Here is a 17864-nt window from a genome sequence, read left to right on the forward strand (position 1 = left end):
CGTTGTCTTGTTTAAAAATGTAAACCTTTCCCCCAGACGGAGAACCTAATCACCCTGGGATTGGTCTGTATTTTTCTGCATTCATCTTCCCCTCTATCCTGACATATCCTTGTTGCAGAAAGTAATTATCCACAGCATGACACTGCATCCACTGTTTGTCTAGGGATGGTAATGAGGGGACGCTCAGTGCCTGGTCTCCTCTACACGAGCTATTGGGAATTGTGGCCAAATAGATTAATCAGACCAGAGGTTTTTGCTTCTCAAGGCCTGGGGGTCGTTTAGGTGCTTAATGGTAAACTTACAGTAGGTTGTCATGTCCATTTTAGAGAGGAAAGGCCTCCATCCAGCCAGTCTACCATAAAGCTCTGAATTATGGAGTGCTGATGGCTGTCCTACTAGGTTCTCCCATCTCCACAAAGGCCTGATCGTCTGATATTCTGGACACCAGATTAACCACATGGATCTCAATAAAAATGTCAAGTTTTTGCTTGAAATTGCACTGTGCCTATTTACAAGGGCATTGTTCCCACCTCTTTTGGGGCCTACCATCAAATGTTGGACATCTATAGAAAGGTGAGGAACCTGTAGTTTTCGTAGGAAACAGTCAAAATAAAAAATGATGTACTCACACAGAGTTACAGAGGCTAGAATATATTTTTTTCTTTCTGCCGGATTACAAGCATCTCTGAACTGACCACATTTCAGCCCTCTAGGTCACTTGATATCACTTAGAAACACAATTGAGCCCTAGCACCAGGTCTTGTGAAGCTGTGTGCAAAAGTAGATTTTACTCATGCTTTTTCTAAAATGCCTATGGAAACTCCCAATAGGACTTTTTGTTATCCAAAATGCATACTGGCAATCAAATGTTCACTGCACATGAACCCCTCTGTGTAGAAGCATAATCCTGGTCTCAAATGAAAGGTAACACTTTAAGGTTTCTTGTGGACTATTTAGATTGTATGTCAGGTGTTCTGATATAGACTGATAAAATATGGAATAATTACAAAAAAGTCTCTATGTTTGCATTTACTTTGTTGGTTCAATGAGTGTGTATAAAATAGACTATACATCTATACAACTAATATTGGATAATACAACATGAAGATTAAATTTCTATGGATTCTTGTGAATATTTCAGTACCAAATATGTTGCATCTACTTATTGTGCTGCAGCTACACTGAAGCCAGAAGTCAGGATAGCACCAAAAGAGGGGGAGGGGGGCATTTTGGATGATCAATCTGAGAATGTAAAGCACTATACAGATTGTATGAAAAAATGTCATTTTGGATTCCCAGAGTCAAAGCTTTGAAATGGTGTATAACATTACTATGCTACATAGCAATATGGTGCATACAATTGATTTAGAATATTGGGGGGAGGGGGGTAACCGTCCCGCCGGCGGGACACTGAAGATTATGTAACTTCATAGGTGTCCCTTAAACAGAAAAGTATTTCTCATCTCTGGGGTATGTGTACACTAAAGCAGCACCATAGAGGAAATGTGATCCCCTTATTGGGTAATTTGGTGCCAGCAAGTAAGCTCTGAAAATTGTACAGAGTTAAAGAAGGCTATTATTAAACGTTTACCATAACTACTCCATCACCATGTGTAGGCTTACAGCCCTTGACTAAAGTCAATTGATCATATAGGCTAGTGACCCAATGCATCCAAATTATTAGTTAATTCATGTTTACTAAGAGGTGTGACATTTTCTTAATGATTCCAAAGTCTTGAGTGATGCACTCTTTAATACTGTGGTGGTGGTGAATGCAAATGCATTCGAGAAAACACTGTCTGAACAGTTGACTTCCACTACTACCAGAGAAGAGCCCATGCTCAGATTCTCCATTGTGGTCACCAAATAAATGTCATAGCTAAAGTCAACACTAGATGGCAGTATATTTTGTTACAGGAAGAGGAAGTAGCAAAAAAAAATTGGAAAACACCATGACAAACAGGCTAAAACCGCAACCAACCTACGTCGATGTAGAGGTAGACTACTGGTAAAGGTGTGGGAACTCATTGCGTATGTTTGATGTGCACTGTCAAATCCGCTGTTAGGAAGGTCGACAACACAATAGTATTTTATTCAAAACGCCTGCCGTTCGGAGAAGAAGATCACCTAGTTTAAGGGGTGAAATCGAAAGGAGTATGCCGTAGGTAGGAATCATTTCTCCTCGGCTGACTTCATTTCCTCGCTAACCGACAGTAGAAGGACAAACTGGAAAGTAAAGTCCCGGAACGACATATCAAGATAGATTGCGTTGTTATCAAGTTGACGTTTTACAACAATGGCGGATAGTGTTGGGGAGCAATCCAACGGTGCCATTGGTTCAGCCGTAGGGACAAGTCAGGGCAATGGAGCTCAGTTGTTACCGAGTTTGGGTAATTCCCTGCCGGGGCACTCGACGAGTAGTGCTAACCCAGCCTCGCCGCCTCCCGCGGCGGCCGCAGAGACCGGCCTAGCTGTTATGGCTCCCGGTATAGCAGATTCGATCAGCCCTGTTGACAGTGCGTATGGTAGCAGTGTGGATGTTTTGAGTACAGCGATCAACTCCGCCGTCTCTTCTCCCTTTTCCGTGGCTCCCACTCTCCCTCCGAGCATCGGGCTCGGGGTCACTGGTGCCCCAAATCTGGCTGGAGCGGGCCTGTTGTCGCAAATTCACGCCACATCTTGGGACCCTACTCTCAGCACAGACTGGGACAACGAGAAGGCGTCGCAACAGTGCATTCTCAGGATAAAAAGGTAACGTTAACAGCCATTCCTTTTGGCGTACTGCTGTAACTACAACTGCGTAAATGTTTACTTAACGAGGTGACGGTAAGCTTTTAGCTAATGTTAACGTTAGCTTGTCAAGCATATGGCATCGTGACTAGTAATCTTTGAGCTAACATGGCTAATATTAACCGCTAGTGCAATAACGTTAGAGAAAGCCAGCTTGGCTTGTATATTTTGAGTGACATGATCATTTTTGAAAAGCTCGGACTGTTTTCAAAAAGGTCGAGGATCAAGTGTACCGTTTCAAGGCCAGACAAATCTTGCGCCGTGTCGCGTAGCTAATGTTACCTACCACGAGTAAAATGAAGTGCATTTCCGTATGACGTTTAAGATTTTTCTGCAGAAAGTTTGTAATGCAACTTTACTTGTCAGATTGTTGCAGAATCAAAATAAACCTGTACATCTAGTTAAGGCTCCATATGTCCTAATTAGGAACATATCACAGTCAATGCAGGAGCTTGTCCTGTAAGGATGTAACATTAACGTCAAGTTAAACACTGAGATGTGCTGTCATATACCACATATCTACCTCTCTGGGGCTTTATACAGGAGACCAACCCTGTTTCGCAACCTACGGAAGGCCAGTTACTGACCTTTTATTGCCAATGTAAGGATATTGTGTGTAGCAATTTACAGTGCTGCTGTACAGTGTATTGTCTCTAGTTGTGGACTCAGGTTCACAAGAAATAAACTGCATCAACAATCAAAGAAAAATGACCATCACAGAGTTGTAGGCCTTCGGCTTATTTTTGTTTGGTGTGAATTTGCATACCGAGACTGGTGACACCGTAATTTTGCAAACAATGGCCATCAATTGACTTCGGCCAACAATTTGTTTCCTGATGACTTGGCCACCAAGTAACTAGGAAGTTACAACACAACAACTCCTACTGTGTTCAATGTCTGTCATTGTGTGAGGTATATTTTCATCATTCATTTGTATTTACTTCAACCTTTTTGTTTTATTTCAGAGATATCATGTCGATCTACAAGGAGCCACCCCCAGGAATGTTTGTGGTGCCCGATCCTCATGACATGACAAAGGTACGATTAGAAGAATCCAGAGGGTTCCGTAGGTGATAAATCCTAATCAGATTAAAATCTACGGTGAACACCTCAAGATACATGGCCAAAGTCATTTAGATGATGAGATGAAATGCGGTGTCCCTCCCTCCCTCTCTCAGATCCATGCACTCATCACTGGGCCTTTCGACACGCCCTACGAAGGAGGCTTCTTCCTCTTCCTGTTCCGCTGCCCTCCAGACTATCCCATCCACCCTCCCCGGGTCAAGCTCATCACCACAGGTCACAACACTGTGCGCTTTAACCCAAACTTCTACCGCAACGGCAAAGTCTGCCTCAGCATCCTTGGGTAAGTCCAGCATTGAAGAGATCAATCTATCTAGTCATTCAGTCAACCATTTTATGATATTAAGATTCCTATGTGAATTTTGTGGTAGGAATTGTGGTACGGATTTATAGTGTTGCTGAAGTGTTGCACTGTAGAATGGCCTGTTCCCTCCCTTACTTTGATAAATGGAGAGGGATACATAAAAGCCAAGGTCCCTAGTCCCTAAGATTAGATACACCATGTAATCAAAGTCGAATGGTTTCCTTCAATCGATTCGTTCTCCATGCATTTTTTTTGCTCTCCCTCTTTTCAGTGGCATTAACGTGACATGACTCCAGAGTGCAGGGTACCATTTCTGGCTCTAGCTTTGAAGTTCATTGAGCAATGTCAACATGATGGACAGAGTGAGGAAGTCAGGGCATAGGACTTGATTATTTTGTCTCAATCAGTCTGAATAAAGTCATATAAGAGGACCCATAAACACAATCTCTACTAATAATGATCTGGGTACTATACTTCACATACCAGTAAAAGTCCTACTATCCGCATCTTAAACATAATTTTTTAATATTACATTATGTGATTTCAATTTGGAACCAATTCAGTAGAGGGTGGATATCTTTAGTTTAGCATTTACATACCACATGGGGTAAAGAGTATGATGTGAATAGTTCAGATAGCAAAATCTACTAAAAGCTTTGTTTTTCACTGACGTTCTTGACATGCTTCGCTCTGATTAGCTGATCTGCATAATTACAGCCAATCAGATAGCTGCTTAATAGTTGCTGTGAAGGAGCACCTGCGATACATTCATGGTTCTGAAATAGAAACATACTTTATCTAAAAGCTCAACAGCAGAAAAGGTATGAAAATGAAGTGGGGAAAATGAAAGACTCCAACTGCTTGACATAACAGCAGTTTCTTAAAAACGGAGGCCATGTTTTCCTCTGCAGTGAATGTCTCACAGACCCGACTTTTAAGATCTGTGTAGCTTTTATATTTAATACCAAAGCTTGGAAGAGGCCTGAATATCATTAGTCGGTCGTTTGAATGAAAATGTACACCAGCCTGTTCCTGGTGCATGTTAAAAAGGGATTAGAAGCAAGTCTAATTTGCTATAAGATAAATACGTACGATAAATACGTACGTAACGGACATAGATTCTTTGGGCTAGGGTTAAGTCCAGATCCTTAAAGTAAAGAAGGAAACATTGCATAGTAACTATTAAATTAATTGCCAAGTATTTTGATAATCGATTAATTCGTTTAAGTAATTTTTGAAGAAAACATCAGATTCTCTGATTCCAGCTTCTTACGTTTTAACATTTTCTGGTTTCTTTACTCATCATTTATATCAAATGTGCGCACAGGATTGTGGGTGTTCCAAGCACGCGGAGGCTACACACATGCATCCTCGAACATTCTGTAAAATGAAGGACTTCGTCCTTGGTAGAATTTAATGGATGCTTGATACTGGAATGATGCTTCTGCGAGATTCGATGACGTAACTTCCTTTTCAAAGCAGCCTTGAAGGGACCTTCCTTGAGTTTGAGAAATGCCTTGTTATGAGTGGAATGAAGATGGATGTAGCTTGTACATTCATTTAAAAAAAATAATAAATAAATAAACAGTAACGTCTATAACTCAAGCTTTTCATCGACATAAGTGTCTCAATGAAAACACATAATAACTAATGTGATGAAACTGTCAGCACTACTCTTTCCATATGACTGCTAACTTAGAATAGAATAGGTGAACAGTTAGTCATTTTTTCATTTAGTCCCCATAAGAGAGATATCTTATCCAAACGCAGAATGCTGATTATTCAAAGCAAGTTATGGGATACACAACTGTGGGATACACAGATTATTTGTGGGCTCCCAGAGAAATGGCTCCTTAGTCCTTGGTGTTGTTATTGCCTTGTTTTACCCATTCAGTTTAGAACAGAAGGGAAAAATATGAAAATAACAAATGAAAACACCAAAATGCAGCCCAGCCGTCAGGCCTAAAACCCGGCTACATGGCATCTGCTCACCTTTGGCAGATTGATTTGAGCTTGGTGGCTGGTGCCAGTGTTATCCCTCCGGCAGGAAGGGGTACCCACGGGAACAGTTGCCATGGCGCATGATGTCAGATATTGAGTGGTGCGCTGCGATTTGTGGAGGCATAGTTGTTGACTCAGCTGACTGACCTTTTTTGTGTGTGTGTGTGTGTGTGTGTGTGTGTGTGTGTGTTCCTGTAGCACCTGGACTGGGCCTGCTTGGAGCCCCGCTCAGAGCATCTCCTCTGTGCTCATCTCCATCCAGTCCCTGATGACTGAGAACCCCTATCACAATGAGCCTGGCTTTGAGCAGGTAAACACACATTCACACACACACACACTATCTCTCTTTTTGTCTTTCTTTCTTTCTCTCTCATCACATGCACACATGCAGGTAAACGCTAAACACATACACCTCTACAAACCCCTATCTTGAAAAGGTCAGATGTACACAACTGGCTTGTCATATTCAAAGAATGAACTAACTGCTAGCATAACTGAAGGTATGGCCTCTAATTTCCCAGACCCTGTGTACAGCGGACAACCAGAAATATTATTTATGCAATTTATGCATCTTTAATGCATCTATTCCTCTGAGGTTTGGCTCTCATTAGCTTTTCTTTGCTGTGTGTGTGTGTGTGTGTGTGTGTGTGTGTGTGTGTGTGTGTGTGTGTGTGTGTGTGTTTGTGTCAGACACCTATTCCTCACTGGGCTCGCATGCCTTTCTGATGAGAACCATCTGCTGAAGACTAAGTGCATATGCCTTACCTGTCTTCTCCTTTTCCTCTGCCCATGCTGTGGTGCCTGTCGTCTGCCCTTCAGGAACGTCACCCAGGCGACAGCAAAAACTACAACGAGTGCATCCGCCATGAGACCATGCGGGTGGCCGTTTGTGACATGCTCGAGGGGAAAGTGCCCTGCCCGGAGGCTCTGTGGTGAGTGACCCACCCAGGAATCTGAATGGAAACCTATAGTTTTCTATGCATCTACTCCAATAAAAGTCCCTATTGCTAATCAGTTTATCTGCCATGAGTTAAGCTTAAGAAGTCTCTCTCTCTTCTGTGTGTAGGAGTGTGATGGAGAAGTCTTTCCTGGAGTATTACGACTTCTACGAGGGCGTCTGCAAAGACCGCTTACACCTGCAAGGACAGAACATGCAGGTAACATTCAGAAGCAGAGTGGATCTTTAATATGACTGCATGAACAGTTTTACATCTGCATCAGGATCACATTGGCCCTCATTTATCAACTGAGCGTAGAAACCAGCGTAGACCCGAGGGCAGAAATCATCTTACGACGGGGCTCACGTGATTCATGAAACTTTCGTATCACTCCATTTCCAGGGTAAGAATAAACGTGTGTTGATGAATGTGGCGGCTGGAAACAAGCGTCATTTAAATATCACACCCTATATGCTCGTTTTAAAGGCCTCGTCCCTAGAATTTACGACGTGGAGGTGCATTATACATCCAAAAGACAAATGTTTGTGACCTCGAGATGGCCACAGTGACGTTGCAAGTCCAGCTGAATCTTGTTCATTTTGACGGCTAGAAACGTGTCAAGAAAGCTGGGAAACTATAGCAATTTAAGTGCAACAGACTTTATTTTCGCAGAGAGAACACATCATACTACAAATACATTCATTACAAAACCATACAACACCGCCATTTGCCAATAATAATTAAAAAAAAAGTAGTTTATGACTGTTGCGTTTTCCATAGAGAAATTATTCTCTCCACATAGCCTATGGCTATCCTAAGCCATCAAATGTGTCAACATAACAGGCTACATTACGGCAAGTAGGCTGCAACTGTGCAGGAAAAATCTTAGGTCCAAGATATTCCATGAATTCAACTCTTCAACTTTCCAGTCCTCTGTCGATTTACTGCTGCCCCATGCTATGCCGCATCAAAAACTTACACGTACACGAGTTGAGACTTGACGTGAGATTCGAGCGTAGCCACTGCTCATGTTCAAATTGATAAATGCCCTGCTTTGCGTGGAAATGAGCGTACGCCTGTTTTATGTCGTACGCACGACCAATACTGTAAACAAGCAGATCTATCTTGTTAGTCATTCAACAGCTATATAATTAACCTTGACTGTAATTTATCATGTCTGTGTGAGTATTTGTGTGAACTTGGGTCTCGTTTGTGTATGTGAGTACACACTGTGAAAAAACATTCCTCATGCTTGCATGTTGGTGCTATTTCTTTGGATATGGTTATGTGTGTTTGAGTGTGCATCCATTCAAAATAAGCATGTTGTGCAATGTCTTTACACACAGTATGTTAACATTCTTCAAATATCTGTCTGCATCTCCCCCTCTTCTTGCTTGCTTTCTTTTTAAATCTCCCTATATGTATTTCTCCCCCTCTTTCTCTCTCTCAATGTCTCTGCCTTGCCACATACTTCTCTTTTTTCTTTCTCTCTCTCTCTCTCTCTCTCTCTCTCTCTCTCTCTCTCTCTCTCTCTCTCTCACACTCTCTCTCTCTCACTCTCTCTCTCTCTCTCTCTCTCTCTCTCTCTCTCTCTCTCTCTCTCAGGACCCTTTTGGGGAGAAGCGAGGCCGTTTTGACTACCAGGGCCTGCTGGCGCGCCTCAGCGCCACCCACAGGCGGCTGCGGGAGAAGTGTCTGTCGGAGGAGAACGACGGCGACTCCGACTCGGACACCAGCTCCTCCGGCACTGACCCGGACAGCCAGGGCAGCTCCCAGCCGTAAGCGGGCCGCAAAGCGGGCTGGCGGCGGGGTGGAAGGGGTCGCGCAGTAGTCGTCATCTTCTGCGCTGCCTTTTGACTTTCGTTTTCTTGTCTGGACGCTTCTGTGCAGGCGAAGGGCAGAACCAGAGATTTGGGCTTTTCGGGTTGTAGTTGGTCGAGGCGCACAAGTGAGATGCAAAAAAAGACTCCTAGAGATAAGTCTTCAAATTTGGCTCCTGTCCTCACCATAGCCAGTGACCAGCCTTTTCTTTCATTCTTCTATTGGCCTCTTGGAAAGCCAGCAACCAATCAGGGGCAGGTTTTGACAGGGGGAGTGGATGTCGGAGTATGTGGTCTGTAACTGTGGCAACTCGACTTTCTCTGGTTAAAGATGGAGGTAACCTCCAAATATCCCCTATCTCCCCCTAAAATACTCACACACACGCATATGACGCAGATACAAAACATGCATATGACAAAAACATGCACACACGTGTAGTAAGGTGTGGATTCACATGTGCACACATTCGAGTGACATACCCACTTACACACACAGAGACCCACATATACACCATATTACATACACACCACACATCTAATTTCATTTACCCATTATCTCTCCAGCCCTACTTGTTCCTTAAGTGTGTGTGTGTGTATGTTTGAGTACATAAACACCGATATCTCCTCTTCATTGAGCCACACCACTTTGAGAAGAATAAAATTATGAACCAAATCATAATTGCATCAGAAAATTCATACTGAATTGCAATCCATGGATCTAAGAGAAATCAAAGCATAAATTCACACAAGCGTGAAACTTGTACATAATCTATATATATAGAGCATAGGTTGGAAATGATCGTGTTGATGTTGGACTGATGCATCTAATGCAAACAATGATGACCAATGCATCCGGTGCCAATGTAGGGCGACCAGCATGGCCGCTCCTCTGGCTCCAGAGCTTCTTTTCAGTATGGCCTGATGATCTCAGCCGTGCAGTGCTTATCCAGGGTCACCCCTCTGTGATTTCCACATACTACAAAGAGCCTTTGGGCCACCTCAGCACAGCACATCAGATGGATTCGGGGTTGTAATATGGCTTACAGTGGCTGAGTGGCCACCCTCAGAGGGGACTCTCTAAAGGGAAGTAAAAAGGAATGGCATGTGCTCGGAGACAGATTTTTGCTTTAGTTCAGAGAACACTCACAAACCTCTCAGGCTTTTTCATTACCCTGTCTGACGCCAAGGACTCAAATCTAAGTGGCAACCCCAGACAAGAGAAAAGTAAAACAAGCCCGCAAAAACTTTTTTTTTTTACATTTGTATCCTTTTTTTTTATTTCTTTCCTGTTGTTGAGGTTTTTTTTTTTTTTTTTTTTTTCATTTTGGTTGTCTTGGTGTCGACTTTTGTGTTCTCTGTGCACCTTTCAGCACTATTACTTAAGCGATATTGGGTTGTCATGGAAACTGAATGCGTTGAGCGCGTGTAGACAAAGCGCTGACATCTGGGAGAGCGGTGAGGTGTGAAAGGCTCCCTTGACATTTGGTCCATATTTCACATTACAGATGCACTCTTCCTCTTCTCTCGTGATTTGAGCGGTAGACTAGACTAGTTGGTTCTTTTTGATTGTTTATTCGTTTTCAGCTAGCAGCCATTTTATTTGACCAGAGCTCAAGATCTCAATTTAGAGAAGAACTCTCAGTTGAGATTATTGCTGGCATCTGAAGGGTCCATTTTGTAGTTTAAGCATCTAGTGACCGCTGACGTGATCCTTATTCAGGTAGCGCCTGATTCTGGAGTGCCTAGGACCCTGACCTGGGCTGTTTTCATTCTTGAGTTATAGTCCTGGCAATGTGACTGGTGGAAGGCTGCAGGGTGGACAGATACATAGATTGCATATTCTGTAAGAAACCCTTTGTCTGCATTGTGTATTTTTTTTTTTATTAAAATCAACTGTGCTTGAGTGATTCGCAGAAGATTCATGGGGACCTGCTACTGACAATTGTTTTTGTTCATTTTAAATGCCAGCAGTTGCTGTGGTGTCGTCTATTTTTTAGGATCCTGTCCTATCCGCATTGCAAAATGTGTAGGTTTTTCTGGTGTACAGCGGTCTATATGTCAGATGTGATATTCTCCACTGGTTGTGTTAACGTTGTTGACCAACAGCTAGACACCAAGCAAAAAATGAATGCACATAAACTCCTATACCGCTGCTTTGCTGGGGCCCAGGTCATGCTTTCCCAGAGTGGTCAAACAGACGGTCCTGGTTCAATATGCACGCGGCCACCAGTGAGAAGATGTCTCTGTATGCACCCCCCTCCCCCCAATACGACTTCTGGACAACAGGGCTTATTGTTGTGAAGTGAGTCTGTACTCTGTACATCGTTCCTTTTCTGGTTGTATAAGCTGTGTGAAAAAGTGATTTTGTCTCCGGAAGAACTGACGATGAGACGGGAGAATCCTCCTTCACATAGTCTTTAACCTGTTCCCTGTTTGTGATGTCATCACACTCTCTAATTGTGTAAATAATATACCAGTAAATGTATCGATCTATTGCAAATGTATAAAAAGAATAAATAACATCAATCTTGGTGCCAGTTACCGTTATTATACCATTATTGACATTATTTAAAGCAACACTGGGCAAAAATGAGTTTTTGTGGTATGTTTTCAAACACAACTAGTTTTGACATCATCTGCAAACTCATTTTGAAAGGATAAATGAACATGCCTGATGTTCACAACAGCCATCCAATAATGCAATGCATTATGTAAGTAGTCTAAGTTTTCTGTTCCAGAACAAAACAAAAACAACAACTTTAAAACAGATTTCAATAGACATTTGAACCAAATAAAAGTGTAGATGGGTAAATGTGTTTATATTATTTATAGGCCTTTACAGGGGGTCCCACATGCGGTGCGTTTGCAACTACCAAAAGCCAATAATTTATGTTGTATCTTGTGCAGTGTAATGTGAAATAGGCTTGGCTGTTGATTGACTACTGTGGGATATTCCCCTATATTTCAAGGAATTGAATATCTTTCCTGTGTATGTCTAAAATGAAATTATTCAAGAATTAAGAGCATTACATAGTAATATGAGCCAATCAGATTGAGAATATCACTGGCAGAAAAGGTAGAATTTCATTGAGGGCCTGTATTCCCATGAGCTAAGATAAGATAGTTGGGAAAAGCAGAGAGATTGATATGCTTTAGTGTAAAATGGTGGTCACACATATTTCAAATGTGTTTTTGTACTATAATCTACCATACTTAATGTATCACACATCTGGGTTGATTAATAGAAATAAAACAAAAAATATTAGGAATGATATAGTAGTAAAATAGACAGACATAGCAGGGACTTGTGAGTGTCTTTTGGATGCAGGAGCCATATTTGGGCTAATGCATGAAACATAATAAAGATTCAGCAAAATGCTAAAGGAACACATACAGCATGCAAACATTTGGGTGCCCCTGGTCAAAATGTATGTTACTCCTAGCTAAGTAAGTACAATATTACCTGATTTCCAAAAATGAAAAAAGTACACATTTCTTTAACATCATAAGTGATAATATTTCATATTTTATAGTTTAAAAATAGCAACAACAACAAAAAAAAGCTTGAGGCAAATGTTTGGAGGCCTGCAAGGTTAGTACCTCATTTGGCAAGCAACTTGTAAACACATTTTGTTGCCAGCAAAGTCTTTCAATAGGTTTTTCTACCATTGTTTCTTGCTTGTTTTGCATGCACAGGTTTTGTTTTTAGGTCTATCCACAGATTTTAATGATGCGTAGTGTAGGTCAGGGGACTGTGAGGTCTGTGGCAAAATCTTCAGCAGTACTGAATCTTTCATATGTATATATAAGTATGGATTTTGAGGTGTGTTATTAGTTGTTAGAAGATATCCTCTTTTGATCTTCAGCTTTGTTAGACAGTGATGTTTGCTTCCAACAATTAATTGAATCCTTTACTAATTAAATTTTCTCTGTTACACAGTTCTTTTTTTCTAAGATCTTTTGCCGTCAAACGGGTTTTATTTGATTTGTCTTTCTAGCAATTCTAAGAGTTTTGTGTGAGGGGAGCCTAATAACTGTTTAAGGAGTCTGAGTATTTATTAAGCTTTGAAATTCACATTACTTTTCCATAATGATTAGGGATACGAGATCTAAAACTTCATCAAGATATTTTTTAATGGTGATATGAAAATAAGATCATAGTATCTTTTTGGCCATAAATCACATCACCTTGCAGTCTTGGCAGCCAAGCAAACAGACAATTAAAACTCTTTCTTTACCATCATCAGTTAACTCTTCTTACAATTGCGATCTGAGACCTTGGTTGAATTTATCTCTATCAGGCTACCCATACTTTAGCATGGTGCAAAACAAAGTAATGCATTCATTTCACGTTTGTCTCTATGGCTTTTGGAGATACATGAAGACAGACATGCAAGGCATTATCCCATCCATATACCACACACTGCCTGCATGAAAACATTTACTGACATGGGACTGGACATCGCCGTAAGTTATGCATGAATAAACCTACCTATCAGACACCCAAGGATGTGTGTGTGTGTTAGTGTTAGTTATGACTGAAATAATGTCATCCCATTCAATCCACAGATTTCTTGGACAGAACAAAATCTGTTTTACAACAATTTTTTACAACCTTGTGTGGGCCCATACTCGAAAAGCTTTTCAAAAATCTGATAAGAATGAAAAGAGAGAGGCTTCATTCCTATGGTTGACATCCATTCTCAAGCACAAGTTTGCTTGCAGTGACCACCGTGATTGGCTGATAAACGACAGGCCTGTGCTGATGAATAGGCATGCTGCGCTAAATGACTACTGCAAAGGACAAGAGACGAATACATTTGAAAAATATAGCTGCAAATAAATGAAGTGACAAGGCATGGTCTCAAGATGGTCTGTGCCAATTTTGGTGAAGATCAGATGAAATTTGTGACCTGTGCGAAATTGTTGATGTTTTTGATCAAATCAAACATGGCGGCCGATAAATTATATTGATGTGACAAGTTGCCCTCAGTTGACCTAAGTACCTTTCACAGTATTACCAGACACCACTAGTACAATTTAATTCTAAGCACAGCAGCAGCTACAGGCCAAAAGGCATGTTTGTGAATTACAGCGCCCCCTAGAGGTCAAAGGTCACCAAATTTCTTGAGGGTCCTCCTGATGGGGTCATGAGTCAATGTACCAAGTTTGATACATGCAAGGGTTGCTGAGATATGAGCTCACTTCCTGTTTGGCGGCTTCACTGCAAATTTTAATTGGCTTTTACGGGCGAACGGTAATACTTCCGAAGACAAAAAGTGATAACTTTTGTGAGGCTTGGTCTGAAGATGATCTGTGTCAAATTTGGTGGGAATCAGAGAAAGTATGTGACCCCTGAAACATTTTAAGTGTTTTTGATGAAATCCAAAATGGTGGAAAATCCATCATGGCGGAAAATGACATCATAGGGTGCGTTGAACTCGGCTTGGTCCAAGGATTCCAACAATACCTGACTTTTGTAAATCGGACCAACAGGTCAAAAGTTACGTGCATGAACGCACGTCCAACTTTGGCCTGTTGGTGGTGCTAGAGGGTTCGAGTTGCCGACATGAAACTTGGTGACATGAATCATGGGACCGTCCCCAATCAGTGTGCCAAATTTCCCAACTTTTTACCATACGGTTCTATGGGCTGCCATAGACTCCCATTGCATATAATAAATATAGCTGCAAGCAGCAATATGGGGGCCAAGCAGTGCGCTATAGCAGGAATGGCATTGCCATGCCATGAGCAAGCACTCACAGCAAGTTTGATTGCAATTGGATAAAGAATGGCTGAGAAATAAGCTCATTTACTTTGTTACAGCGTCCCTAGAGGCCAAATTACACCAATGTCCTTGTCAAGTTCTCACAATCAGCTACCATGTCCCTCTACCAAGTTTGGACTTCATACACCAAAGTGTTGCTGAGATGTGAGCTCACTTTCTTTATTACAGCACCCCTAGAGGTCAAATGAGACCACTTTCCTTGCATGTCCTCACAATCAGCTAATATGTCCATGTATCAAGTTTGGACTTCATACAACAAAGTGTTGCTGAGATACAAGCTCACTTCCTGTATTGCAGCGCCCCCTGTAGAGGCCAAATAATGCCAATTTTCCTAGTGCGTCCCCACAATCAGGTATTTTAACTGTATTTAAGGTAATATCAATAAAATTGCAGTTCTGTTGTTTTGATTGAGTAAAGATAAATCAAATAACAATACCCAACTATTTCCACTGAAAGTACTTGTAAAAAAGTGATTTATGAAAATTCATTGAAATGGAGGATATAACATGGAACCAAACTCTTCAAATAATCATTTGTAATCACAAACTGGAAATGCTGAATAACTGACAGAGAAAGAGAGTGCAGAGGTGAGCTGATCTCAGTTAAGTGAAGAGACCTGATTACAGAGAATTGCAGAGAAATCACTGACTTGCCTTGCACAGTGATCCTCTCTAAGTCTTAAGCCATCGCCATTGTTTACTGATCATTTTTCTAATGTTTTCACTCTGGTGCCTTTTAGCCCCTTCAGACCTGTTTTTTTTCTGTTGGGCAAAAAAAAAATTATTCAGCTGATTTTTACTCCTCTCCAATGTAGAAATAAAGGGGAAAACATAATTATTTGCTAAATCATGTCTTTATTACTATTTTTTATGTCCATTACAATGGATGCCTCGACTAAACAGGTGTAAAATGACATAAGGACTTAGGGAAAAAACACTATGTTTTTTACATAGTAGTATTGAAAGTAATAATCACATATGACAAACATTTGGAACTGAATGTTTGCATGTGTCTGAATGTATTATAATGTCTATGAGGAAGTCAAAACATGCACATTAACTAATGTGCCGGATTGCGTCCACACAATACCTGTGGTGAATGTTCAGCAGTTTTCAATATACACACACAGTTTGCATTGTTTTTTGCTTTTTGTACTGTTGTTTTCACACAGTCTTATGAACCAATACGGAACACCGTGGTATGTTTGCAACATATTTGTTTGTGTATATGGAGGGAATGTGCTTTACTAAAGTGTGTGTGCTCATTTTACTAAATTGTGCGCTCAATTTTGTGAATCACGTGCTTGTTTTACTAAACAGTGTGTTTATTTTACTACATTGTGGGCTCATTTGCTAAATTGCTCATTTTATTTCATCACATTCTCATTTTAATGTTTGGAAAAAGAGCGCACAATTTAGTAAAATAAGCGTACTTTTTAATAAAACGAGAGCAAAATTTAGTAATATGTACTGTAGTTAAACGAGCGCACAATACATAAAAATGTGTGCACAATCTAGTATATCAAGCGTACAATTTAGTAAAACGAGTGTATGTTTTCTCTATACATAGAAAATCTTGCAATGACACCCCCCAGGAGATGTCATTGCAAGATTGTTTTTGTATCAAGATAAAATACGCTTGTTTTACTGAATTATGCACTTATTTTACTAAGGGTGCGTTTGTTCTCAGCCACTCCAAGTGCTCTGAGCCAACTCTGAAACTTTTAACCATTCGTAAATTTGGAGCGTGGGTGGAATTATCAGTGTTACACTCTGGGTACTGTTATACTAACGAGAATAGATTGTAACATAGTTAGTACGGAACCCTAGAGCGGTCATTGCAAGATAATTTTTGGTATATATCCAGAAAATGTGCGCTTATTTTACTAAATTGTGTGCACATATTACTAAATTGTGCGCTTGTTATACTAAATAGTGCACTCGTTTGACTAAATTTAGTAAACGTGCACACAATTTAGTAAAACTTATGCACGTTATACTAAATAGTGCACTCATTTTACTAAATTGTGCTCTCATTTTAATTGTTGTAAATTGAGCGCACAATTTAGTAAAACGTGCACAAGATATAGTGAAATGTTATGTAAAATGTAATAAACTAGTTTTTTGAACTTCAGAGAGCTATTCTATTTTCAGAGTGAGATTGAATTTACGAATGCACCCTAAATTGTGCACTCGTTTTACTACATAGTGTGCTCGTCTACTAAATCGTCCACTCTTTTTAGTAAATGGTGGACTCATTGTACTAAAATGTGCACTACAAAAAATAGCACAATTTGACTAAATGAGCCAACCATTTAGCAAAATGAACACACTATTTAGTAAACCGAGCACACATTTGACTGAATTCAGTGCACAATCTAATAAAATGAGAGCACGATTTAGTAAAAATTACGACACATTTTAGTAAAATGAGTGCATATTCATCCAAAATAGCTGAAATAAATAAAAAATGCATTCAAAATTATAGCTTGGGTCTTGAGGATATGTCAGAACCATGCCTGGTGACACTAATTAAATGAGTGTTGGCTAACATCTCGCAACACCTGATGTCCATTGGGATGGACATTAAACTTTGAAAAAATCCTGTACTACACTGTTATGAAATATATTCAAACTAACTTCAAATATCATCACCTGCAATGGTTAGAATTATACTGAGTGCAAATTGGTTAGGCTATCATAAACATACATTTATATTCATGAGGGGGGAAAAGGTGCTTAGAGCCATGCTTGTCTTGTCTGATGTCTGAAGTGCTCTCAGATCAAGTTACAGGCCCTAACTGCATTCTGATTGGGTCATCAGGATCCAATCAGTTACAAAGCATAATTAAAATGGTGAAATCACAGATTTTCATTGGTTTAGACCCAAAAATATGTCATGTCTATTCCAATGGACGTGGGGTCTGAAAGAGTGGCCTAAAAGAGAGAGGGGGGGGGGGGGTGATGCCAGTTGGGCAGCGATAGAAGATGGGATAGAAGAATGTTAAGCTCTTTTACAGCAATGCCCTGAGTTTATAAAACAAAGAGAATAAAAAAAAACGTATGTGCTGGACGGAGCAGCGTTACTCGCCAGCGTACCCAAACCTAGCACAGACAGACATGAACAAACAAATAGGCCTA

General features: G+C 40.7%; 1 protein-coding gene across 1 annotated transcript; it reads left to right on the plus strand.

Moving 5' to 3' along the window:
- Nucleotides 1-1935: 1935 nt before the first annotated feature.
- On the plus strand, nucleotides 1936-11473 carry ube2z (ubiquitin-conjugating enzyme E2Z). The gene is made up of 7 exons (XM_048246676.1): nucleotides 1936-2751; nucleotides 3756-3828; nucleotides 3969-4156; nucleotides 6377-6488; nucleotides 6998-7110; nucleotides 7245-7335; nucleotides 8722-11473. The coding sequence occupies exons 1-7, from the start codon at nucleotides 2297-2299 to the stop codon at nucleotides 8896-8898; spliced, it is 1209 nt and encodes a 402-aa protein (XP_048102633.1). The 5' UTR covers nucleotides 1936-2296; the 3' UTR covers nucleotides 8899-11473.
- Nucleotides 11474-17864: the final 6391 nt, after the last annotated feature.

Source organism: Alosa alosa, chromosome 6, assembly GCF_017589495.1.
Source record: "Alosa alosa isolate M-15738 ecotype Scorff River chromosome 6, AALO_Geno_1.1, whole genome shotgun sequence".
Classification (NCBI taxonomy): domain Eukaryota; kingdom Metazoa; phylum Chordata; class Actinopteri; order Clupeiformes; family Clupeidae; genus Alosa; species Alosa alosa.

Bases quoted from the DNA above. Each gene is read 5' to 3' on its own strand.
- ube2z (XM_048246676.1), top strand. From the start codon at position 2,297: ATGGCGGATAGTGTTGGGGAGCAATCCAACGGTGCCATTGGTTCAGCC. The intron at 7,111-7,244 runs GTGAGTGACCCA...TTCTGTGTGTAG, and splicing joins CCCTGCCCGGAGGCTCTGTG to GAGTGTGATGGAGAAGTCTT. The intron at 7,336-8,721 runs GTAACATTCAGA...TCTCTCTCTCAG, and splicing joins TGCAAGGACAGAACATGCAG to GACCCTTTTGGGGAGAAGCG.